At 37.3% G+C, this 21,935-nt stretch overlaps 2 protein-coding genes across 4 annotated transcripts in view; one reads left to right on the forward strand and one right to left on the reverse strand.

Annotated features, from left to right (window-relative positions):
* The window catches only part of LOC110015128 (chemokine-like protein TAFA-2), a 91,006-nt gene that overhangs the window by 61,072 nt on the left and 7,999 nt on the right, over positions 1-21,935 (forward strand). The gene's annotated exons all lie outside the window — the stretch shown is intronic.
* tafa1b (TAFA chemokine like family member 1b) overlaps positions 13,580-21,935 on the reverse strand; it is a 129,425-nt gene continuing 121,069 nt past the window's right edge. For 2 of the 3 annotated variants that reach the window (XR_013656184.1, XR_013656183.1), the window contains exons 5-6: positions 20,514-20,605; positions 13,580-14,818 (exon numbers count right to left, since the gene is read on the reverse strand). Coding sequence is in view for 1 of the 3 variants with exons in the window: in XM_004068850.4 (XP_004068898.1) it covers positions 14,801-14,818 (18 nt within the window). In the remaining 2 variants the exon portion in view is untranslated. The remainder of the gene's footprint in view (positions 14,819-20,513; positions 20,606-21,935) is intronic. The other variant, XM_004068850.4, reaches the window with a different exon arrangement.

Raw genomic sequence — 21,935 nt, forward strand, 5'->3', positions numbered from 1 at the left:
CTCAAGACAGTTAGAAATCATTGGGGAAAGAAATTACATAGTTTTTGCTGCTTCACCTCCCTTCAGCTTCTGATCAAACACCTGCAGACAGTAGGAGGTGAAGTTTACAGTTTTATTTTGCCTGAAAAAAACCTTCAAACTTACCAACTCATCCCAGCTTTATAGTCTGCACAAACTGTGTACAAACTTTGTGGTTGCACTGCTTCTCACACCGTCCTTGTAATTTGACATTTGGTCTCCTCTTCAAATATGACAATAGTCACTGTTTCTCAGGGACAACTTTTTTTCAGTGTTGTAACTCTCATCTGTCTTTTTTTTTAACAATATAACTTTTGGTAACAATTTCTTTTACAGTACAGTACTTACAGTGTACTTAAGTGGTATTTACATGGTACTTTTTATGGAATTTACTGCATACTTACATGGTATTTACATGGTACTTTTTATGGGACTTACTGGGTACTTACATAGTACTTTTTTGTGTCTACTCGCCACTTACATGGTACTTGTTGTGTATTTATGTGGTACTACTTGGTTCATACTTATGAGGTACATACTGGGTATCTATGATATACTTACTGGGTATTTACATATTGTGCAAAGGTGTCTTTTGTGGTGCTTACCACATGTAAGAACAAGGTAAGTACAAATAAAGTACCTTGACCTTTAGGTCGGCACTCGCTGTATGTTTCATGATATTTACCATGAATTTACCACATAACTACCCCTTAAGTGTAATGAAACTGGACTGTAAAAGAAAGTCAGCCCTATTTCCACTCTATTACTTGGTACTTTCAGTAGTAAATGCTGGGTATTTTCACGTATTACCTTCCCTTACAGTGTATTTACACACTTGGTCTTCTGACCTTACCAAAGGAGACAATGCTAACTTGTTGGTAAGGGTGAAGTAACTGCATTGTAAAAACATATTCTGGCCTGATTACTTCTTGTAACATGTGGCAAATATAAAGACAAACAAGACAGCAGTGAAAACAACAATCTTTAATACGATACACTTCTGCAGCATACAAAGTGTCATCACAATGAAATTTGTTTTAAGTATTAAACAGTAAAAAGGAGCATTCCAAAGAACACATTCTTTTTCATATTATTTATCTTTTCTTCCAGAGTTTTGTGTTGTTCCAGGAATGATTTGCACTCCTTTGCATAGTCACGAGTTTGTCACCTACCGTGAAAACAGGAAATGGCCCCAGATTCTCACCTTTTCCAGTCACACTGGTGACATGTGAGGGTCGTGCTTTTTGTTCGTTGAAATTCCTTCAGCAGAGTTTGGTATCGGTGCAGGACTTCTTCAGGGTTTGTAACTACAAGAAAAATTACAATACAAGCTCAAATGAACTTAAAAAGCATAAAGACTTTGAAGAAGTACAAAGTATATTTTAGTTATTTAATAATTTCTGTATTGAGTTTAATACATCTCTGAGAATTATTTATTGCTTTGACTGCAATGCTTGAAATCAATCAATTATCCTTGTTTATAAACATGATAGATTATATACAGCTTCACTTTACAAAGGATATTTTAGTTACATTAAACAAAAAAGAAAATAAAGGAAAAAAAAAATCAAAATTCCCATCAAAAAAATCTAATCAGCTTAGACAAAGAATTAGAAAAGTAATGTTTTAATAGGCAATTGCTTTGTGTATTTCTTCTTTATAAATATTATTTGCACCTACAATTAGCATTAGAATAAAACAAATGGCAGTGTAAAAGGAAAAGAAAAAAAGGAAATAAAGAGGCAATTTTAACACAGTTACTGACAAAATTATGTTTTAAACTGACAAACAGTTACTTTCACTGTTGGGTGGTATTGTTGTCTCTATCATATTTGAAAAAGATAAAATTCAAATTAAAAGGAGAAAGAAAAGACAATGGGGAAAAGGCAGTTAAACTCTTCATTCATGTAAATAATATGTCCACTTGGTGGATTTAGCTTTCTCTCCTGTGGCTTCGCGGATTCTTCTGTGATGTCTTCTTCACCATAGCTGCTCTAAAGCGGTAAAAAGACGAAAGTACGTCATCATTATTTTTAAATAAACGCCTTTCTTTGATTTTCCCAGAAAGACGTGTCCTCAAACGAGCACAGAACAACAGGCTGTATCATTTAGGCCGCATGCTCTCCTGGTAAGTAACAACAATGTTTGTAGATTTTCATTACAAACTTTGAAAAGTTATACAGTTTAAAATAACTGAAATAATAATCATTTTTATAAATGAGGATAATTGATCGATTTCATTACCGGGTCACACGAAGCAGTCATACTTGTAAGTCTATTGAATATGAAATGCCTCTAAAACACAATTCATCTGACTTAAACACACATAATACTGATCTTGACATTCACTTTCTCTTCACACTCTTTCTGATCTCCTTTTTTGGTTTTGGGGGGTAGTTTAATACCCAAAGTTTTCTATGGAGATCTTTGTTTTATGTATCTGAACAGAGCCCTATGCCAAACTAAAAGAAGTATGGAATAAATCTTCTGCTAAACTAAAAGAAACGTGGAATAAATCTTCTTTACTGCATGAATTGTCTGACTGAAATCCTAAGAAACACAGTTTTAACCTAAAATTTTTTTATGTGTCCTCCATCATGAGAAAAATGCTACAAGAACAGCTGCCCTTCTTTCTCAAAATTATCTATTCCAAAACTTGTTGTGTTTCTAAATGCTTGAAGTCAAACTGCTTAGTGATAAAAAAAAGTATCTTCTGAGGCTTTGATTAATTTTCATTTACTGCCTTTTTAGGGGTTTTGTCAGAAGGCTATCTATCTAAAGCCTCCTATAATTTGATTACTTCATGTGGATCACGAGTGGATTTTTGTTCCTCTCTGAACTCCCACTATTCATGTTTTATTAATGTCATATGCTGTCGACTTGGGCTCTCCTAACTGACTTACCAAGTCTTCCTTTTCCTTGTCATAGATCAAATTAGCCCAGGCTGTGATTAATCATCAGGCAGGCATCCAGTGAAAGAGGGCTGACACCTTATTAATTTCCTTAATTACATCTTGTATTAGGTTTCAGAGGCGTCCCGTCTAATTATGCTGCCTTTGACTCCCAACTCTTTCAACATGGCTACACAAATAATTTGTGCAACCAGAGATATTCAAATGGGTTTAATTTAATATATGCATGGGGGATTTGTGTAATAAAGTTTGAAGGGTGGGGGGGTCTTGTTCAGGTGGTTGGTGGATTTTATGCTTTTTAGGAGCAATTGCTGTAAGTTTGCTTGTAGGCTCACATGAAAAAATCGTATATTTTGAAGGAGCGTTTATACAGAAGCAGGTTGCGGGACATAAAAAAGGCAGAGTGTATCCTGACGGTTCACTTTATTTTGGTCACCAGTTCCATTGCTTACTCACGCAAATATTTAATCCCAAGACAAGAAAAAACTTCAGTGACACAAATTGTTTCCTGATGCCACATGACCCGCTCTAAATAATGCAGAAATTGCTCATCTGTTGGGATTTGGATACGATTCTATCAAGGTAAAGGGTCGTCACATAGTTAATTTCTGTAAATTTTTAATTAAACTTAGTCAAACTGCCACTTTAGTGGTGCATTATGCTCTAGTTTGTGAAATCTCTTTATTAATTTTTTGAAGAGCTGTTTTCTAATCAAACAGGAATAACAATATCAGCAATAACACTTGTTACCGCTACAGCAGCTTTCTTCCAGTTCAATGTTAGCATCCACCATAGCATGATAAAAAGATACCATCGCTACAGTTTGGCTTAGAGATCTTAAACAAGTTCCAATGAAACAACACTAGGTCTTGAACACATAAACAAACAGCATAATGTTGAATAGGACTGTCTCTTTCTGGCTTGAAAAGGCATCAAAACAAAGTTTAGGTGTCTATAAATCCTAAAATATTGTAAATTCCCACCAAAAATTGAGGTGATATCCGTTGTTTTTAGTGTTCTTGCCACAGGGAAACTTGCCAGTCACGTGAGCTAAAGTATGCCTATAAAAACAAACAAGAAAATAATATGTAGCCATGTTATAACTTTAGAGCTGTTTCTTCAAATACATACGTTTTGTCTTGTGGACAAACATAGGTATTTCACGTTTTGGTATTACACTAGGTTGGCTGCAGCAGCCCTGTGACCCTAAACGGGAGTAAAGCAGGCTTGGACAATGGGAGGATGGAAGAAAAGATGAAAACTACATTTAACACTTTTTTCTTTCTGCTTTACACAACAAATGTGACACAACTTTACTCACATGTCTTGTACTTTTTTTGTATGTCTGAGCCTGAAGGCTTGGTTGAATGCCTTGAACTGCTCCAATGTCAACAATTGGAACAAATTCAGTAAATGCATGTTAGGACACTTTGAGATTTTTTTCCCATCAGATCTGATCTGCCACAGAAACAAATTTGCTGCAGCCAAATAATGTGCTTATAAGTGGTGAAAATTATGAATCAGCTAAACGCGCACCACATTTCACATAAGCTCACAAGTAGGCATTCAAAGGTTTGCTGCCACTGTAGTTATTTGTGTTTAGAAGGCAATTCTGAAGGTGCTGAAATGAAAAAGAGAGATTATGTGGCTGAATGCACACACTCTGGCCATGAATCAAAGCACGAATCTGCTGTTTAATCGATGACACACTCCTTGCCTTCATTTACTAAGTTGTTCATATATAGAATGATTTTAAAAAGCTTTGTATCTGAGCACTTGAAGAAAATGCACCGTGAGTGTTACATGAATCGAGTGCAGTGGCAGGGGACAGTCCTGTTCTGGCCTGGGGCACAGGGCAGCAGAAGATGACAGCTTTCCTCTAGTTTTTCTCCCCACATTTAGGTTTCTCCACTCTGGAAAAAGCTTTGGAGAAAACACATTTATCTACTTTTGTATGCAGCAACATGCAAGCATTTAGGCTGCTGGTGCTGCACAGCACTTTCCGTGTCGTCAATAAAGAAGCCAGTCAAGAAATTTAATTTAAGGGGAAATTTCTGAGAGCATAACAATAGAAGGATAAGCTGAAAATTCAAAACATCAACGCAGATGGCAGCAGCGTACCGGGCCTCAGCATCAGTTAATGTTTGAGAAACAAGCAGTCACTTAGACAGCTGTTTTATAGGAGGCTTGTGAGCTCTTTAGTGTGTTTAGAAAATGTCTGTTTTTGGTGTCACCAATGAAAGTCTCACTTTTTTTCAACAACTTTGTGTCACCCGAATGTACTGCCAGTGTGTGCACACAAGTGTAACTGCTGTCTGTCGGTGAAGATAAAGCAGAGGAGGCAGTTAACTTCCTGACAGCGTGCAGAAATACGGTCTTGCTCCAGAACTTCACTTTCCTAAACCTTGTTATAATAGCTTAGCTTGACCAGTATATATTGGTGGTGTATATTTGTGAAGGCCGTTGGGTGTACCAGGGTGACTTTACTAGAAAGTCTTCATGACTTCACATTTAGTGGTTTAACTTTACTTGAATTGTGATGTTTTTTTTAAATTTTCTTTGCTGAAGTTTAAAACAGTTTTGCCTCCTTTTCACTGAGTGGTACAGTCTGGTCCAGACGTGCCTAGTATTTTGAGTGTTTCCATTATAAAATGGACCCATTGAGCCAGACCAAATGGTATACTTTTTGCCCCCCCCCTGGTTGTAGGTCTATAAAAAAATGGAACGGCGAAACTACTGTTGAAACCTGTTGATTGGCTGATGGTTTACGACAGGCAAAAGCTTCAAGAAAGCGGCTGTATTCCTCTTCACCATCCGTGATTTTCTCTCAAACAATGTTACATGCTTTATATATACGAATTGCTAAAGGCCAGGCGGAAAAAAATTAGCTGTAGGATGACCTCCATTGTTGTTGTTAGCTTCAACCCGCATACGTTGCGACGTTTCAACTTTCATCTAAATTGCTTGGACAATTCTACACGGCTCAGTGGAAACAAAGCTTTTATGTCACAACATGGTCTTCATTTGATAAAATAATAATAAAAAATGTTACTTGTTTACAATTGTTGACATATATAGATTTCGTTGAATCAAATGTTTCATGACCCTAATCTACTTTTGCATAAGAGAAAGTGTCCAGGTTGGAATCCAAACTGGGTTGTTCCTGGTGAATTTGGCACATTTTCCATGTTTGAAGGAATTTCTCTAGGAATTCTAGTTTACGTCCGAACTCCAGAACAAGCGTGCGTGGTTCATTTTCCTTTTGCATAGATGCTGGTGTGCATGCCCCCAGTTTTTTGTCTCATTTATCTCTGGGATTTATCCGCGGGTTCAGTCTGTCAACCAGTGACAGCTGGGATAAGATCCAGCCCCAATTTGACCCTGAACAGAATTGGCTGGTGAAGAATATGGATGAGTGCAAGACTGGCAAGATGATAAAACAAGAAAAAATGATAACTACAATGTTTTCCAACCTTATCCAAAAATATGTTGGTTTTCTTTCAAAATATAAATACTTTTCAAATGTCTGACGGCCTATCATGTTAAAGTTTTTATAAAGAAAGTCATACATTTACTATTACAATTTCTTTCTCTTTTATTTATTTAAGCTGAATTTTGGGTTCTTAACATTAGAAGCACATATTATTTTAACCACCCAACCACCCCTTGTGAGCTTCTCAGCTATTAAACATAACATAAAAAGTATTTTGCTGTTAATAAAATAATGAACAGGTTTTTTTAGACTATTATGTTTTGCAGGCATATCCACTGAAGTGGCTTGTGAGTACAAACAACAATACTCTTTTTAAATAAAAATAAATAAATAATATTAATATAAACTCATATTTGCAGTATACCTATTAGAATGTACGAGAAATAAAAACAAAACATGTTCCAAGTAGCATGAACATGTGAGAATAATGCTTTGTGAGCTGTCTGATGTCATTCATCTATGGTGCCTGACAAATAAAATGCATTGTGCTGATGGCTCAGACTGTAGTGTCTCACTTCCAATGTGGATCAATGGTCATCGCCTTGAGACGCAGACACCATTCTATTTGGGTTGATAGCTTTGGGGAAAAACAAGCTGGTGAAGGTAAAACAAAATAGAAAATACTCCAGACCGTCATCTCAGCCACTGTCATGGGAATAACATCTAAATTGATTCCTGGACCATGCTCATGTTAACATTCCAATTTAGCTGCAAGGTTTTTCTGCAAAGTCTGACTGGAAAAATGCATTCTTGTGCTTTTGAATGCAGCTGTTGGAGGTTATGTTGATTTTCTAAATAGCATTCGCTGTAGTGACTTATGTGCTTTTAGGGAACAGACAACAGTTTATGGTAATTCCCATAAGTTCTAGTTACATAGCATCAACAAAACTGGAAAATGACTAGAGGTCACAGAGGATTGTGTCTTCAAGGATTGCCTTTTTGTTTTCTTAATGCAGTATAAACTACCAGCATGGCACATGGATTTTATGTGCCTTCCAGAAGTGACTGTGTCGAATCTAAATGAGGCACTCTTTTTTCCCTGCAGGGTAGCTTTGACTCGTCCTGGTCGAAAAACTGTCCTCCTGCCTGCCCTTGTGCCAATCATTTGCATAAAAGGGGGCAGTCTATTGGCTGGAAAAAGAATTTGGAAAATTCCGCCCATTGGACCTTTGCTTTTAAAAGTTGTCTAAAGACCTTTTACAGAGAAAAAAAACCCAATGACATAATTTTTTCTCATTTCTGCAATGCTTATAGTTTTCCTGTGTCTGCTTCTTGATTATTTCTTTCTGATCGTACACACTTTTTTCAACAGCTATAAAGATTCTAGATTCTCTGCTTGCTATTTAGCTAAGGACAGAAATTTAGTTATGACTTCAGCTGAATCGGTTTCGCATTCTGTGTCATTGAAGAATGGCAGAGGAAATAATAAATGAGAAGACCCTTTGACTTTGTGAGTCGTCACCATTGCTCCATCAATAGGCAGAGGGAATAAGCCCATTGCCCTTTTTTTAAAATTAGCATTAGCATAGAACAAGAACCGAACATGGATTTTGTAAACAAATATAGTAATAACTGTTATGTTATGTGCTGATCAAGATCATTAGCCACACCTGCCAGGTGAGCAGAATGACAGGGGATGCAGCAAAGCAGCAGCAGCAAGACATAACAATAACTAATCAAAATATCTACTTTCCTTTTTTAAAATCATTCATAAATCAAAATACTCTGAACCTTAATCCATGTACGTAGTGCAGATGGAGTGTTTCTGAGTTTCTGCTATTCTTTAAGAACACTTTAAATACATTTCCTTCACTAAAGTGCCCTTCACATAACTCTGTTCTGTTTCATCTCATTACTAATGGAACATGGCATTCAGGTTATCTATATAGCAAGTTAAAAAAAAATAGAAATCATCAACATCTATGCAGAAATTAAACCATGAAAGTTCTCACTTATCAAAATAAATGTTAAAACTTACACATACGTGAGAACAAGCCAGCATTTTTATTAATCCAGATCAGCTATCTAAACATTAATAATATTGATCCCTCATCACTGGGATTTTTGTAGCAGTTCTGCCTAAATAACATAGAATTCTCCCTACCCCTACATTTAACCATCCAAATGGAGAGTTATGGAAAAATCTTCCAATTTTGGAGTTCATTCCCCTTTAATGACATCATCAATAGTCGCCGGTCACCTATACTAACGCGAAGCTGCCAGCGCTTGGAAATACATAAAAACCATCAGTTTTAAAATGTTAAAAATTAATGCTAAAAAATAGTAATTACTTACATATACCGGTAAATATAAACCTCTGTTAATCAGAGCACACCCACATGAAGAAATGGAAACTGGTTCCGAGTCTTACATGTTCATTAATAATTCATGATTACAATATTGCAAAGTAACAAACTCCTCCATGAATACAGGGAGCAACCAAAAAGCTGTCAGTCAGCAGAACAAGACTTTAATGTCAGTGGTTGCAATAATCGAATCAAGAAGACAAGGGTTCAAATGGTAAATTTTATACTGTTATATTTTTAAATTATACAAATTTATTGATATCATTTATTTTACTTTTGTCTTTGTATGTGTTGTATTTATATTTGTATCTATTTACATACCTTGTTATAATTTTTAGCGTTTAATTTATATTTATGATTTGGTGTTATCAACATTATATGATTCACAAATATGTTTCTTTAAAAACTATTTAACCTAAAAAATAAACCTAATTTAATCACAGAGATCACACAGCAGAATTGTGACAGCCACCTGTTGAGGAAAACTATTTTCTGCTTCCTTGTTTAATAGTTGAACAAACTATATCAAAACAATGAAGAAAGCCACAAATCAAGAAAATAAATGATGGTTAGATTCTGTGAGGGGGGGGGGGGGGAATTGTATTTCATTCAATCTTCTGAAAGTTTTCTGCAAGGCAGTTTGGACACCTTTGAACACGCGGCTTATTTGAAGTTTCTATAATCAATAAAGAGCATAGAGCTGTATCTGACCCTTTCCCATAGAACCAACTCTTCCCTCAGTTGTTCTGGGTTTTTTGCTCTACCTAATAAAAACTCAGAAAGGGATCCTTTATACAAATGAATGGAAAGAAACCAAAAACATGAAAAACATGCAACAGGCAGAAAAAACAGGATTTGATTTGTTACTGGGCAACACTGGATAATCTAACCCAGTTGCATTGTGGTCCACCATACTATTCACTTGTTAGTTAACGAGCGTACTGTATGAAAACTCTGTGATGTTTTTGCATAAAATAGAAAATTGAAATGTTTAGAGCCATTCAGACATGAGTGTTTGCAGCAGCCGAGATTAGAAACCTTTGCACTCTGTGTCTGCTTGAAAAGGTCAAGGCCCCATTTTTGTACATTTATTTTTTTATCAGTTCTTTTCAGTGTGCGAAGTACAGGAAATGCTAAACCCACAGGATTTAATAAAACCACGCAGGAGACATAGCCTCCAGCTTGGAACATTGCACTAAAACTCCATACCTCCATTCTTCACCTGATCCCGCTCTTTTTTTCAAATCCAGCTCCTGGTCGTTTGCTGTTGAAGTTAAAAGAAACAAAAGGAAGAGAGGAAACCTTGATTTGACAGCAATTCAACTGTGAAGTCAGTGCTATGAAAGATGCCCTCTATTTAATGGGAAAGTGTGAACTATGAAATCTTGCTGTCCAGGGAAGCTGCTGTGTGACGACACCAGAGCCCCTGGTGGGACGCGACATGTCAGCCTCGACACTTGGCCATCCATGCAGAACATGATGGATTTCAGCTTGCACTGTTTTGGGCTGAAACAGTAGAAATAAGGCAAAAACTGTAAAGCAGCAGAGAAATAAATTATCATTATGGCAGCTGCTGACAATCATAGACTGGAAAGTCATTTGGCTGACAAGTGTATTGGTAGGTGAGTATAGCGCAGTGTGGTGGTACTGAGACAGTGATATATTGCCTGCCCATCAAGGTGTGAGCTCATTTGTTACAGACAATGGCTTTTCAGCAAAAAACTAAATGTTCTGTTAAACTGTCTTTTTTTCCTTTTTGTTGCTGAATAATGTTTGTATGGAGCCCTGGATATGACATAAAGAAATGTTTCCTCAAATCAATAATTTGTTGGCACAAATTTGTATTTTGTGCACAGAATGGTACAATAATTAACATTTTGTGGCCACAATTTAGTATATTGTGCGTACTTATTATTATTTTGTAGACACAAATTAGCATTATATGGCCATAGGTTAGCATTTTGTGGCTATAGATTAGCATTTTGTGGCCACAAACGAGTAGGAATTGAATATTTTCAAATACAAATTTGTGCACACAAAATGCTAATTTGTGTCCAAAATACTAAATTGTAGCAACAAAATACTAACTACTGTGCTCAAAATGCAATTTGTGCCCACAAAAATAATAATTTGTGCTCACAAAAACACAATATTGTGGCCATAAAATGCTAATTTGTGCCCTACAAAATGGTGTATAGTGCACACAAATAACAAAATTATGGCCACAAGATGCTAACTAGTGCAAAGGAAATGCTAATTTGTGTGCACAAAATGCTAATTAGAGCACATAAAACGTTAATTACTACCCACAAAATACTGATATATGTGGACAAAATACTAAATTGTGGCAACAAAATGCTTACTAGTACGCACAAAATACTTCTTCTTAGCCACAATTCATTCATTTAAGGGACATTTCATTATTATTTTTTGAATGTCATGTCAATGGCTCTGTATATTTGGTTATGTAAGGGTTAATGGCCGACGAAGTGTGCATTATCAGAAATAAACACTCACTGTGGAAGCCTGAACGGTCCGACGTGAAGCGGAGGATGGTTGCTTCCATGAAATTTGTTCATTTCTGATAATGCACACTTTGAAGGCCAATATCCTGCTTATACCATGGTCACTCACAAAAGAAATAACTATTCAATCAGTTTTACTACTTTATTCTAGTTATTTGTTTGGTCTAGATAGCCTGTTTTACAAAAAGTTGACAATTTGTTACGTGATGCAGCACATTGTCCCGGTAACAAGACGATGCGCCTATAAGCCAGCACCAACTTCAACTGCAGGGGCAAAGGAGAGCGATGTATATGTGCCGGTCATCACAAGGGGTTAAATAAAGCATCAGTTCAAGTTGTTTTTTTTCCAGATGATGAAGCAAAAGTTTTCTTTCAAAGAAGCCGGCACAGTAATATTGAACATGGGCTATGTGACTGGAACTTCTTTTTTAGGTGTGGATTATCACTGTGGATTCACACTTTTTATTCCACACCCATCAGCAAGTCAGAATTGAGTATTCCCATGGACCATGGTAGAAGCAAAGTTGTCTGCATTTGTATGTCTGAAAAATCTGATATTTCTCATTAACACGTCAGATGACTACTTTCTTTTAGGTGAAATTAGTAAAATAAATTACTTCTACTTGAACAACATATAACTCTCAGTGTTTTATTACTTTTCACAGAAAATTCTAAAAGTGCTTGATGATGCAATATAGCTTCATTGAAACCAAATCTTTGTGGCGTTAATGACTTTGGAACGCTCTCTGTCATCCAGTCACAGCCAATATTCTTAGTAAAGCTGATACTCACAATGATTCATCACATAATGACTATAATCGTCGGCTGCAAAGCCACCGCAGGTAAGAAGTCTGCCCTTTTCTCAAATGATAGGCTGTTATTCAAAAATTATTAAAGAGCACAAATATGAAAAAGTGCAAAGACTAAAGTGTTGTCAAAAAGCACTGAAGCCTCTTCCTAAAAGCTTTAAGTATTGAACCAGAGGGCAGACGCCTGGGTTCATTTCAGATACCCTCGGAAATTTTAAACATAAGCTTTACAACCAAAATTGTCTACAGCTTCTGCACGTCTTGACTGCATGAAAGGCTTGTCCTTGCTGTCTACTGTTGATATTTGTCCACGGAGATGTAGACAAGCTGTCTACCCGTCTCAGTGGGAGGTCAGCAAGACTTGATGGATGTCTTGTTTTTGAAATTGCACTGTAGTGCAGAAGGGGAGGGAGCCTTGGCCATCCATGTTATCTATTTATGCAGAGGTCTTTTTCATTTAAGCACTAAAAATGAGACAGGGACAAACTGAAGCACAGGACTCCACATCAGGACAGAGCAAAGACGAGCATAAAGGAGAACAGGAAGAAGCTCCTTTTCCATTTCTGATTCCCAAGTTCCATTTAAAGGGAAAAAGATCCACACATAATGTGCGAAGCAGGGAGGGGAAAATATCTTCATTTCCTACACAGGAACTAAATTTAACGATACTTTTCATAATATATCTTGGTGGGGCATCTGTTTCATAGATTCTGAGTTCAATCACCCAAAATACACAGATGCATATACTGTAACCCAGCAGAGATATGAACACATTTTCATTTATAGCAGTGAAAAAAGTGCATAAAAATGGCCATATATATGCATAAACTCCTTCATTGACTCATTTTGCTTCTACAGGAGCTCAACACCAGGACAGTGAATCCTAACAGATATAAGAAAACAAGAAAGGAAAAGAGTCATTGGGGAGGAAAAAACACAGCCCTGCTTTTGCTTCCTTTGCATATTCTGTCATGATTCTGGTAAACCCACCAGGAGATTGATGTGTCTGTCTGTTCTATGCCTTCTACGACTGCTCAGTGAGGCACCAGGCTCCATGAAACCAGCTATATTCCTAAATGATGAATGTGAGTGAGTGCCTCTACAGGGACGAGAGACGTATCTAATATCAGCTGAGAGGGGAGGTTGATATTGAAAATCATCTGGAATTTTGCCTGCTCCGATATTGAAACCCTTTATTCTAATTGCATGAATGAATTGAATGTTCTGTTTTGATAAATCTTCTCTGGCGCCAAGGGAATTGTGTAAATGAAGCATTGCGGATTCCTTTTGTAGTTGCTGCATGTGTATGTGTGCCCGTAAGTCATTCTCAGACTCTTCTTATGCTGTCGCTGATTGCTTGTTTACTCAAGCAAAAACTCTGTTCACAATGCTAACATGTAATATAAATTCAATTCTGACAAGATCTTCCACCCACCTATTACAACATATCAAATAGTCATGAAAGGAATATTTGTCAAGCTGTAAGTAACCATAAGGAAGACTGGAAGACATCGTATCAGTATAGAAAAACAATTTTATTTCTCATAAGGCTTGTCCTGTAATGCTCTTGATCTTACTGGTGGACAATGTTTTATTTTTTAATTGAGACTAATACTTTCCTCACTGTCATTTCAAATCAAGCTTTGTCCATTGAATGAAATAAAGATCAGCTTGACTGACACATGCCCCTGATCTCTGCCTGAGAAAACTGTTGTGTACCTGGGTGGAAAAGGTCAAAGATTGACTCCAGGTCAATTAACAAATGTGTAGCAGTTCTGTGCATCATTTTCCTCATCTTTACAGAAACTGCAAACATTTGGTTCTCTCAGCAGCGGCACTGAATGGCAGCATTAACAAGGACTTGGCCTAAAATTCAATTGTGATTTTTTTTTCTTTTTCGATGCAAGCAAACTCTTCAATACAGTTTTCCACTCACCAGCCTCTGAATTAATTCCAGGGGGCTAATCAATCGATATTCCACCACAGGACTTGAATGCCTAATGGAATGATAAATATATTTTTAGGCTCTTGAATTCATCTTCTTACAGTGTATTTAACATTTTTATATATGTGTATATATACATAAATTATCTTACATAAAAAGAAAAGCGGTGCTCGAATTTACATTGGGCATGCCCACCAATAAAATTCAGACTAAAACCTGAAAGCCTTTTCAGTATCTCATTAGAAGCTGCAAGTGTTCCGTTATTGACAGTCCAGTGTTACTTCAGCTAAATATTCTCCTAGTGATCACAGCAATGAAATCCATCTCCAGAGGAGAGTCCCATTCCACTCAGAAGAAGCAGGATCTGAGGGTCCTCAGTTCTGTCGATCCCATGTCCAATTCTGAATAAGCTCCTCGATTGGTTAACCTTCAGACAGGGAAATCTCCTTCAAACGTTTAAAAGCTCCAAATTACCCCTGTTAAGCCATTTTAGTCTTTCGATGACAAGACAGAGTAAGGGAAGAGGAGACTGGGGCAGAAACAGGCCACGGCTGCGCAGAAGAGAAGAGTCACCAACATGGGGCTCATTGATCAAACAGGGGATTAGTGCCGTTTCAAATCCTTGGCACCATGCGAGCAAAGCTGTTTTATCTTGGTGGAAATCCTTTCTGTTGTCTCAGGTAAGCCAGTCAGTAGACGTTGAAGTAATAATTTTAGTCCGTGTGATGAGAAGAGAAAGGTGCATAAAGGAGGGGGGAGCGTGGCACTCAGACCTGCGATGGGAGCACTCTGTTAGGTCCTGGGATGAATCTGCAACACAAGAGGGAGGGAAGAGAAGAAAAACGCATATAGGCTTAGACAGAACAAAGGCATACAAGTGTGCAAGAATTAGACCCTAAGGAGCTGTTGCATCGTGCTTCTTTATACAAGGGGCCTCTTTTGAACTCCAGAGGTTTTGCACAAACTGTGTCTCACCTCCTGGTTAGAGCTGCTACTAAATGCAGACAGCTTTATTTGAATGGAAAGCATGCAGAAAAGGGATGTGTGTGTATCAAAATATATCAAAATAAGTGTGTACCAAAACCCCCTGGTGTGTTTCCATGCTGTGTATGTTTTACTTCACAAATTAACACTTAAATCTGACTTCATCTTACACGGATATGCTACGCTTTCTTTTGCAGCAGTGATAGTTTGGACCTTGAAGCTAACCCAGCTGAAGGCAGTTCTGTCTGTTCCAAGCTGATGAGTTGTCCTTGCTTAATCGGGCCACATGATGTCAAGCCTGAGCTGTCCCTTCATGACTCTGCTACAGGGACGTTTAATTCAATCTCAGGGGCACATTTGGGCCCATTTCAATGGTGTTTTGTGCAGCTTTGAGTTTGATATCTTTTTCAGCAGCAATCTGGGAAAAATTAAAGTTTATAGAATGCTCCTATCTTTTTTTGGCTACCAACAGAACTTTGAATAAGAACCCATCACCAATGTTGCAATGAAATCCAGATTCAAGCAAACTGTAAAACAGAAATCCCACAATCCTGTTCAACAAATCCAGGCAATGCAATTCTTGCAGGTGTAGCAGTTGAGAATAACAAGTGGATCTCTATAGTGATTATGTCAAGAGATTTTCTTGATTTTATATTTTGCACTAATAATTTGGTGGAGCTTTATTCCATATAAATTGATACTTCTTGTGAATGTAACATTTGCAAGAATCACTTTGCTCTCTACTTCTTTTAGTAATATTAATTGTACTGAATAACAATAAATAATGCAGCACACTAAGAGAGCTCATGAAAGACATTTAAATGAATCCTTTCAACTGCAGGAAGCATCTTATTTAAGAATTATATTCATTTTTTTCAGCAAAACACTAAATTATTATTATTATTTTCTCCAGGTTTTAAAGAAACCTTTTAGACCTCTTAATATATGTTGTGGGGATAAATGTTTGTTTGTTCGTTTACATATAAGTTTGACACTAGTGAAGTAATTTTCTCTTTTTTTGCACCTTTTTGAGGTTTGGTACATTAGGTTGTTAATAAAAAAGGTCAGAATTCCACTGGCATTCATTTTTATTCATTATTTTCATATCTTATCCAGATAAGGGAAATTAATGAGCTGCACAGCGCTAATGCAAATGAACCCACATTGCATTAGCATTGGAACGCAAAATCCTACAGAGTTGTAGAAAGATGGGTTGCAGCAGACAGCTGTTTTAGTTAGCCAAAAAAAAGGTTTTAGAGATTAAAAAAATTGGCACATTTATATTTGGATCTTTTAATAAACTGATTGTACATGAATATTTATTCCTACCTACTGGAAAAGAAGTTACACCATTTAAAAAACCCCATCACTCCATCACCACAGTGTCTTTCTTAGAAGAACACATTTTGTTTTCCTCTATCGCTCTTGTAGTAGAGTAATCCTCAAGGCTCAAGTGTCCGGCATTTGCATCCGCATCACCTGTGCAGGCTGCCAGCATGTCAAAACACCTTCTCTCTCAGAACAAGCACAGCAGTAACAGCTTCCACACAGAGGATCTTTCTCTATCTCTGACTCAATCCCCAGAGGTCTGTTAGCAGCAGGAGACAAGTTTTATGGAAATGTCATCATTTTAACCCACATGGATGTGAAAAGCTGACTAAAACTGTCCCCTGTTCTTTCAGACTTCCTGAAATGAGAAGTAGACTGCTTGATTTCCTGCATGCTTGATCTTTGCTGACAACATAGATGTCTGTATTCTAATTGGTTGACTGCATTAAGCTGGAATTGGAACAGGGTCCAAGAATGATTGTTTTAGTAAAAGAAGTTAAAGCAAGTTAACAAAGAAGTTAACCTTTTACAGAAGGGATGTTGCTAAATAATACATACCCTTTGGCCTACTCTGTAACTCTTGGACCGTTAATGCGATCAACCTGAATCAGTTGATTATGACACAGAGAAAGGCAGCTTTTCGTATTGCATTGCATCGACATGCAACACATTTCGATTATAAAGTTTACTTTTCTAACATAAAGTCTTGCATATTAGTGCAAAGCTGCATTGCTGTGCTTCAAAATCTGCTGGAATTTCGTTAATATGGTCGAAAAGTTACGGTAGTTGAAAAATGTGTTAAAGGGTTAAAACAAGAACTCTCAACAAATCAAATGTGCCAGCTGAGAATCCTCTTCGGACTGCTGTGCCTCTTAAAAACACAAGACTACCAAACATCAACACATATCAAGAACAATTTTATTTGACCTTGATAATGGGAAAAAATACTCTCATTATTTCATGCTGACAGTGGCCTCCTTTACTCACATAAATGTATTAATACAATGACATTTGCAACTTTATTACTAATCTCACATCATTTTTACCGTTATCATGATATTTCTCTGACTGTGTGTCATGATGACATGGAAAAAGTCTGAAAAATGGAGGAAAAGCAGGAGCAATAGGTAAAGAACATGCAAACACTCCTGCACAGATGTTTGAATGCATGCAAGTTTGCCTGATGTATGAAATATGTATGTGTTTGTGTGTATCTTGCTATGCGCATATATCTGTGAGTGAGCTAGCTCATGTGTGCACTGTCCACAGTTGTTGGCAGGGATCTGCATAAATACGTGTGTAAGTGTGCAGTTTTTGTGCAGACAACGGTTGTTTGTGAGCTTATTAGTGTAGTAGTGTGGTTGTGCACAAAAATCCAGCCCTTCTTTAAGCATTCATTTATGACATTGATCGTGTTAGGCTTCAAGCAGCTTTTATCGTCTATTTCCTCCTGTTTATCAGCAGTAATGTATTTTTTGCTTTCATAAAAAAGAACATCCGATTTGTTAGCTCACTAAAAAGTGTCATTTTGTATTTTAATTAAAAGTTAAACCTCTAGTCCTAATTGCTGAAAAATTACAAGAAAACAGTTGCTTGGTAAATATTGTTCTGTGTGTAATAATATAAACACTGGAGCCCTATGAGTGAGGTAACACTATTTGTATTCATTATTCACCTCAAACAGTTCAGGGGGTTACAAAGTAGTAGTGCTACTATGTGAATTCACTAAAACTGATATTAAAGCTTATAAAATGCCTGTTAAATTTTTACATTACTTTTTTCATTGTTAAAGATATTTGTATTTACTCGGCCATAGAAAGTGGGGCCATAGAAAGTGGGGTTGTGCAAATTTAAATGCTTGTTTTCCTAAGTTTTCATTAAAAAAGCCATTTGTAATTACAACAATTTCATTTCATGTCTCTTTTATCATGTTTTCTTTCTTGTGTTTTATTTTTTTTATTTCCAGTGAGAAAAAGGGATCTTTTTAGCCTTCATTTTTAGTTCTGCGGTTGTATATTGGGAATCGGTTTTTGGGAGGTGCTCCCTCCTTAGCCTCCCCACTTTTATTCACTTTGACTTCCATAATTAAAAGTGTCTGCCTTGTCTGCAGATACAGAACAGGCAATGAGGGGCTCTCTCTCTGAAAGACATAAAGAGGAGGAGAAACACGGGCATCAGCCTTTGGCTCTGATTGGCCTCTCACTTTAAATGCCAATTTTGATGAAGGATAGAAATGAGGTTCTACTGGGTGTACTAGGTTTTACTGAGAGACAAAAACCTGCGGGTGAAGTAAAATGGCTGCAGGGGACATGTTGTAGGTTTTGTTTGGTTTCGGGAAGGAACCAATCCAATTGAGGCAATTTGGTCTGAGAGGCAGGAGAATGAAGAATGTTGATTAAAAAGAGAGCAGAGTGCAGGATAAAAGGACCTTTCATGTAGCCTGTGGACTATGCTGTGTGCTGATAGCTGCTTCAACGGGACCCTCGGAGGAGGATAAGGATATCAAGTAGCCTCTGATAAGATGCCACACAGCCCAAAGGGAAATGACTTGCCCAGCAATCTGCCTTTTGTACCCGCACGACACATATCAAGCACATAAAACATATCTGCATGCACTGCTAGGAGCACACACACAGCAAAGTAAGTAGCATGTTACAGATTAGTCCCTAATGGGATTGGCAAGCCAGTAGAAGGCTCTGTAATCAAACTACACAGTAGCTGATAGCAAAAGTGGGGCATGGAACAAAGAAAGCAGTGAAAAGAAGAGGGGTCTGATCCTGCCATTACACCCTGATCACAGACAGCAGGGTTCTGCAAAGGCCATTCACTCTCAATGTGTGTGTCTCCACAACAGTCTGTGCATGTGAAACTACAGCATACTGGAACCTTAGAAGGAAAATTACACTTTCAGTGGTTTCAACAGTTGAATATTAATATATATCAAGATGTAGAGATGTAGAGAGCATATACATAAAACTACTGAAAAACTGACTCATTTCTCAAAGTTTCTCCATGCATGTTCATTCCTATATTGCTAACTTATTACGATTTATCATTTTTTTTGTTTGTTTGCGGGGGGGGGGGGGGGGGGGGGTCTTTTTCCTTTTTAAACAAAGCTAATGCTCAGATGGGTTTTAGGTGTGGTAGTTTTTTTATTCTATTAAAAAAATAAACCAAAGCAAGAACTTTTGTGAAGTCTTTGGTAAGAAACTCGTAACCCTTGTGCTATCCTAGGCACTTTAACATTTTGAGTTGGGTCATCTTGACCCACTAGACAGTGCGCTGAACCTTTTTTCTTCAATGATTTGTGATCTTCACTGTTCTCTATGGATTACATGAAATCTTTCCACCTTTATCCACCTTTGCCATGGTAGGGAGAACACGTCAATGTAAGGGTGGGGTCATCTAAAATAGCACAAGGGTTACACAATTTCAAAAAAAGTCAGTTTGTAGATGTAAAATGCATAAAGGTTTTGCAGCTATTGTGCTTGGGGCTGCCCAGCGCTTGTCCTCGAGCACCTTGCTTGTTTTTCAGCTCTCCGTTGTACTGCTTGCTGCTAAGTACCTAGATCAGGTGTGTTCTGTCAATAAGAAAGTGAAAACACTGAACTGACATAAACAGGTCAAACAAGAGGCATACTGTTCATAAATGCTCCTAAAACCACGGTGGTTTACAAAGGAGAATCCCTCTAAAATACAGTTGTCGTGGGTCAAAAGCTTGAGAAATTGCAAAGACTGAACGAAAAAAAACGAAGGTGACGATAAGACATAAAGACAATGTAAAATACACGAGATAAAACTAAGTTCAATGAGTAAACTTTATTACCAACACAAGTATAAGAAAAAACAGCCATGAAATAAAGAAGTATAAATGTACTTATGTTAGATTTTTTTACATAATTTGTCTTTTTCATTTTCACAGACTTCCATCATTCCTTATGCTCTGCCTTGACAGCCTGATAAATTCCTTCAGTGGATGTCAAGGATCAGTATTTGTGTCACGCCTGCCTAATCATGCACAGCATGTAAACACACACTTGATAACCTCGCAGTGAGTATTTAACGTAATGGAAAGTCATTGAACATGAGCCGGTCCCACTTCTGCTGCCCAACACCCGAGCGCAGGGATGACAGAGAGAGAGAAGAGAGACGGAAAACCAAAAAATGAAAACAGCTGAAGAAAAAGACTAACCTTTACAGAAGCAAGAATGCAGCTCAATTTCTGTTGGTGCATCCTCTGCATTTTGCTTCCGGAAGCTAAAAAGAAGAGTATGGCTGGGTGTTCTGCAAAGAGAGGGTCAAGAAAAAGGACATGTGTGTATTGGGTAGAACAGCAGCCTCAGGCCTGACCTTCTGGCCCTTGCTTTTTTGCTTAAGATTTTAAACCAAACACACTTCATCCTGATGCCTTGTCTTCATCATTGTGGACACATTTTAAATGATGACAGATTTTCCCCGTTTTTTGTTTTTAAATTATTTTTTCACGTAACCACACGAAGAATCAATCACAGCGTTTTCATTTCCAAGGTTTTAATGTGTGAAGACAGTACAGTGATTATGACAGGTCTTGATTATGACTTATTCATCGGAAAAACCTTTATTTTTTGCCTTTAAAAAAAAAAAAGATTTTATAAGGCATTATAAATGATTACTCTGCAACACATTTTTCAAGTTTTAATTGCATTCGATTTGTAGCTAACAAAACTTTTGTCTGAAGCAAAGTTACTATTTGTGAGGTGTCGAAGTGTTGCGAAAACTAAAAAAATCCTCAATCAAAATACCGGTATTTGCTTTAAAAGGACCTTTTCTCTGTGCTTGTATGTATTTTTTTGCCAAATTTGAACTCGTATTCCCAGAGTTTTTAAAGATGTTTGCAACTTTTTGTGCGTTTAATAGCAAGGCAGCTTTCTACAAACAAGCAAAACTTTTTTAGAGTCTCCTTTTTGTGGTGTCAAGAGCTTTAAAATCTAACACACTACCTGCCTTTTACAGTGCAAGACAATGATGGCTCTTGTGTTTTCCACTGTGTTTCTAGCAGTACATTTATAGTCAGCCATTGTAGAACAAAAAACTTCAGACCTGCAGCTTCTCTACTCCTGCTTTCCTGAAATATTCAAATGCATTACATTTACACCGTTATGAAAGCTGTTAAACTGTGTATGCTGGTTAAGTGTGTGATGGTTGTGTAATTCCAAGTTTAGACTCAACAGGAAACCAGATTATTGTTATCTTGAAAAAATGCAAAACCTTAGAACTGGAAATAGAGTATTCTGTTTTTGACATGTTTCATTTTTCTTTGCACAGAATTCTGAGCTGGAAATTAGGGATGTACACTTTAAAGTGGACTATGCAGCTTGTAACCTTGACAGGCCACCAAGACCCCATTCGATCAACTTCCTTCTGAAATGTTTAAAGCAGCAGTGCCTGTCCCAGTCAAAGTTTTACCTTTTGTCTGTTGGCATTTATATCTAAAAAGCAACCTTGCAAATCCCATGTGGTCCAACCTTTCGCATGCTATTCCTTGCTTCCCTACCATCTTATTAGTCTCTGCCTTTATTCAAAGACAGTGTCTCCAAGCAAGAGAGGGGAGGGAAGGGGTCATTTAAGTGAACAC

Source organism: Oryzias latipes, chromosome 5, assembly GCF_053564925.1.
Source record: "Oryzias latipes strain Hd-rR chromosome 5, Olatipes_Hd-rR_3.1".
Lineage (NCBI taxonomy): Eukaryota > Metazoa > Chordata > Actinopteri > Beloniformes > Adrianichthyidae > Oryzias > Oryzias latipes.